We start from the raw sequence: 3,810 nt of genomic DNA, 5'->3' as shown, positions 1-3,810 counted from the left end.
CCCCCTCCTGCCCCTGGACGGTCCCCCGGTGCCCCCTCGTCACGGCGTCCCCAAACTGCCCCCGAAGACCTACAAGAGGGAGTCCATGGGCCACGCCCCCCTGCTGGACACGCCCCCTGCACTGTGATGGACAACCTCAGGGCATGGAGGCTGCTGATTGGACAGCTTGTAAAGGAGGCGGAGCTAACACTACAGCTGATTGGATCAGAACAAACTCGTCGATGGATTGACAGAAGAAAGAAAACACCTGATGGACAAATCAGGAGATCTGATCCAGATAAAGACAAATAAAAACAAATCATGTACCCTTTTTCTGGACCCTGATGGCGGCCTGCAGCTGCAGAACTTTCAGAACATTCACGTGTTTGTGGTCGGTTCTTCATTTCTGTTTGTGTCTGTGAGCTCGGACCTGATCGGACCTGATCACGCCTCATGCTGAACATGGAGGGTTCTGGGTAATGTGGTTCTCTGCAGACTGACGAGGTGTGGGTGTGTCAGAAACCCTCAGGTACTGCAGCAGAACCACAGAGGTACTGTAGTGGTTCTGCTGGACCTGATGATGTTTGTCTCTGATTGTTGATGAAGATGTGAACAAACGTGACAATGATCAGTTCTTTACAAAACAAGGGAATAAACGTGTTTCTACCACTGAGCTGGAAGGAACCACCGGGTCCTGATTTTATTTTAACAGAACCTGCGCTTAGCTGTCGTTAGTTTTAACAGAACCGCAGCTTCTGTGTCGTTATTCTATCTCCAGGTTCCATTCTGTAGACAAAGGAGGTTTTCAAGTTCTCATGCAGTCTGACGTCCGTCCACCTGCAGGCCTGAGTCCTGGGTCGGGGCCCGTCCAGGCGGATCAGGGCCTGTCCAGGCAGGTCAGGGCCCGTCCAGCCGGCTCGGGGCCCATTCAGCTGGGTCAGGGCCCGTCTAGAGAGGAGGAGAGGAGGAGGGGAGGGGAGAGGTGTCCACCCCCATCTGGACCAAGTACCGGTCCTGGGCTGGCAGAGCTTCCTCTCTGGAAGTCGCTCCCCAAAGCCTCAGAGAGTCCCCACGGTCCACATCCAGGACTTCTGGAGAGGGTTCTGTGATGGGTTTGGGTTCACGGCCACTCAGAGTTCTTTGTCCAGTTATGTTTTATTTATTTACTTATTTTTTTATTATTTTTGTTTGTTTGTTTTGTTGTTACCTTTTTGTGAAGCATCTTTGAGTGTCTTGAAACATCACATCAGTGTTGTTGTTGTTGTTGTTGTTGTTGTTGTTGTTGTTGTTGTTGTTGTGGACTGAACAGCGGGAGAACAGGAACATGTCTGAAACAATGAAGAGGAACCTTAAACCTCCGAGATGAAGGTTAAAGTGGCAGAACAGAGGTTCTCCTGATCGGAGGTTTATTGAAGGTTCTGATCCAAACTCCGCCAGCAGGGGGCGGCACCGCTGCACTGGTTCACAGCGACAGTCAACCTGGAAGAAGAAGAAGAAGAAGAAGCAGCGACCGAACCGCAGAGCTGCTGTTGTTGTTGTTGTCGTCGTTGTCGTCCTCCTCGTTCTCACTGACGGACAGTTTCAGACTCACCTGTCGGACAGGTGCGACCAGAACCCGGTAAGACGAACTGCTTCGTGCTGAGCGGACTTTTTTGACCCGGACCCGCTCCGGAGACCCTTGCTAACTGTGCTAACCAGGCTAGCAGTGCTAACCAGGCTAACTGTGCTAACTACTCCTGGTCCGATTCTACCGAATCCGAACCGGGTCTATATAGGATCTGTTAATCCTATTGGTACTTCTGGACATTCAAAACCGGGCTGAGGCGGGCCAGCGGGCTCAGTGGACCGGGTCAGCCGTGACCTACTTTCCACCCGTTTCTTAACTGACTCGGTTCTTAACTGAGACCCGCAGTGTTCCTCCTTAAATGTTTTCTGGGTTCAGATGAAGTCTTTAGGTTGAAAGTCTCCGTGGTTCTGTTCGGTTCCTGGTTCTGCAGTAGATGGTACTGATTCTGTGATGTTCTCAGGTGGATTCAGGTCCAGTTCCGGTACCAAAGAACAGAAGCTGCAGAGCCTGATGACAAAACGTTTATTTGTGGTTTCAATATTGGAAATTGCCAAAATGTGCTAATTTATGGAACTCATCAGGTTCTGGTGACAGAGGTTCTGGTGTCCGCGGTTCGGGTGACAGAGGTTCTGGCCACCTGACTGATTTCAGCCTGTCAGACCTTTACAGGGATCCAGGTGTGGTGGAGCTCAGGTGGTTTACCTGCAGCTGATCACATCAAGTCAACAGCGTCATGAGATCCTGATATTTATCAGGAGGTCAGAGTTCAGGCTGAAGCTGCTTTAGCTTTAGCGTTTGCTTTAGCTTTAGCGTTAGCTTTAGCTTTAGCGTTAGCTTGAGCTTTAGCATTAGCTTGAGCGCCTACACAGTCATAGGTAAGCTTAGACAATTATTACTAATTAGAGCAGCTGCTGCTGTTTCATAAACTCTGGGAGCAACTAACTGAGCTGATGATCCATCAGCTGAACAAACTGAACTGAGACATCAGAGTTTAAGCCAATGAGCTTCAGCTGTGAGACCTGTGAGGACCAATCAGATTTCAGGGCTGAACAAAACAGGACATTTGTCATCTTGGACTTTGGGAAACATTGATCACATTTGTTGGACCAAACAGCTGATTGGTTTATCCAGAAAAGGATCCACGTAAAAGTAATAGTTCCTGATTGATCAGAACACACTGATAATCAATCAGTGTTTGGTGTTATTGATCAGTGCTACAGTGCGCCACACACTGATGAATTTCGTTAAACAGGTTTTAGAAGCTGTGACCACAGCTGCTGCTCAGCTTCATCACTGTAGATTCTTTTCTGGAAAACATCAGAAAATGGTGAAAAATGTGGATCAGAGTCTCCTCAGATGTCTTGTTTGTCCAGAGATGTTCAGATTTGTTGTTCCTCTCTGAGATGACTGATGTTAGAAATTGGTGCTGAATAAAAAATTTAAACCACTGGATTATCAAAATATTTGAAGATTAAATCAATAGTCGATCACTGATCAATTATTGGTGTCACCTCTTCATCATGGTGTTTACAGACGGGGTCATGTGATGCTTCCCTTCCTGTCTGCAGATAGACTCCGCCTCCTGCAGCGTCATGGCTCTCATCTCTTTGGAAGACCTCGAGGGATTGGACGATGAGCAGCTGGACGATGACATCACTGACAACCCTGAACCAATGGATGAAGAGGAGAGAGACCGACTGCTGACACACTGGCAGGCTGTCGCCAGTACGCACCAGGTGTCGGTTCCTGCAGGTGAGGGGGCGGGGCCAGCAGGTACTTTATTTTGGCAGTTTATCACTTTGTTTGCTTTAACAGTGAAACTTCCTGCTGCGTTGCAGAAATGACTGGACCCATACAGGAAATGACACGCAACAGTACGCAGAGGGAGCCCCTCCCCTTCGCCAACATCTCACGTCACGAGAAGGTAACAGAACTAAACCGGACTGAACTTGAATGAACTGTACTGACCCGGACTGAACTGGACCAGACCTGACCCTGAGAGCAGACCTGTTCTCAGTCTGTCTTGTGTTCCCTCTAGATGGGGGAGGTTCTGTTCGAGGAGCGGGTCTATCCGGCTGGTTACTGGGCCTGTGTGACCAGAGGAGAACTCCTGTATGAACAGAGCATCTCCATGGGCTTCATGAAACTGATGCGCTTCATCTGCAAAGAGAACTCTGCAGGTCAGATTCCGCCCACTGCAGCACACCTGTTAGCCACGCCCCCTCACACACCGCAGCACACCTGTTAGCCACGCCCCCTCACAC

At 49.4% G+C, this 3,810-nt stretch overlaps 1 protein-coding gene across 2 annotated transcripts in view; it reads left to right on the top strand.

Moving 5' to 3' along the window:
• The first annotated feature begins 1,473 nt into the window (after positions 1-1,473).
• The window catches only part of soul4 (heme-binding protein soul4), a 4,422-nt gene continuing 2,085 nt past the window's right edge, over positions 1,474-3,810 (top strand). Inside the window, exons 1-4 of one of the 2 annotated variants that reach the window (XM_008301626.1) lie at positions 1,474-1,597; positions 3,115-3,298; positions 3,385-3,470; positions 3,585-3,726. In XM_008301626.1, coding sequence (XP_008299848.1) covers positions 3,139-3,298; positions 3,385-3,470; positions 3,585-3,726 — 388 coding nt within the window. In that variant the 5' untranslated portion in view covers positions 1,474-1,597; positions 3,115-3,138. Of the gene's footprint in view, positions 1,598-3,079; positions 3,299-3,384; positions 3,471-3,584; positions 3,727-3,810 lie in introns of both variants that reach the window. The other variant, XM_008301628.1, reaches the window with a different exon arrangement.

The sequence above is a fragment of the Stegastes partitus genome, unplaced genomic scaffold, assembly GCF_000690725.1.
Source record: "Stegastes partitus isolate 25-593 unplaced genomic scaffold, Stegastes_partitus-1.0.2 Scaffold1693, whole genome shotgun sequence".
In the NCBI taxonomy this organism is placed as follows: Eukaryota; Metazoa; Chordata; class Actinopteri; family Pomacentridae; genus Stegastes; species Stegastes partitus.
This window is presented reverse-complemented; position numbering and strand designations above follow the sequence as displayed.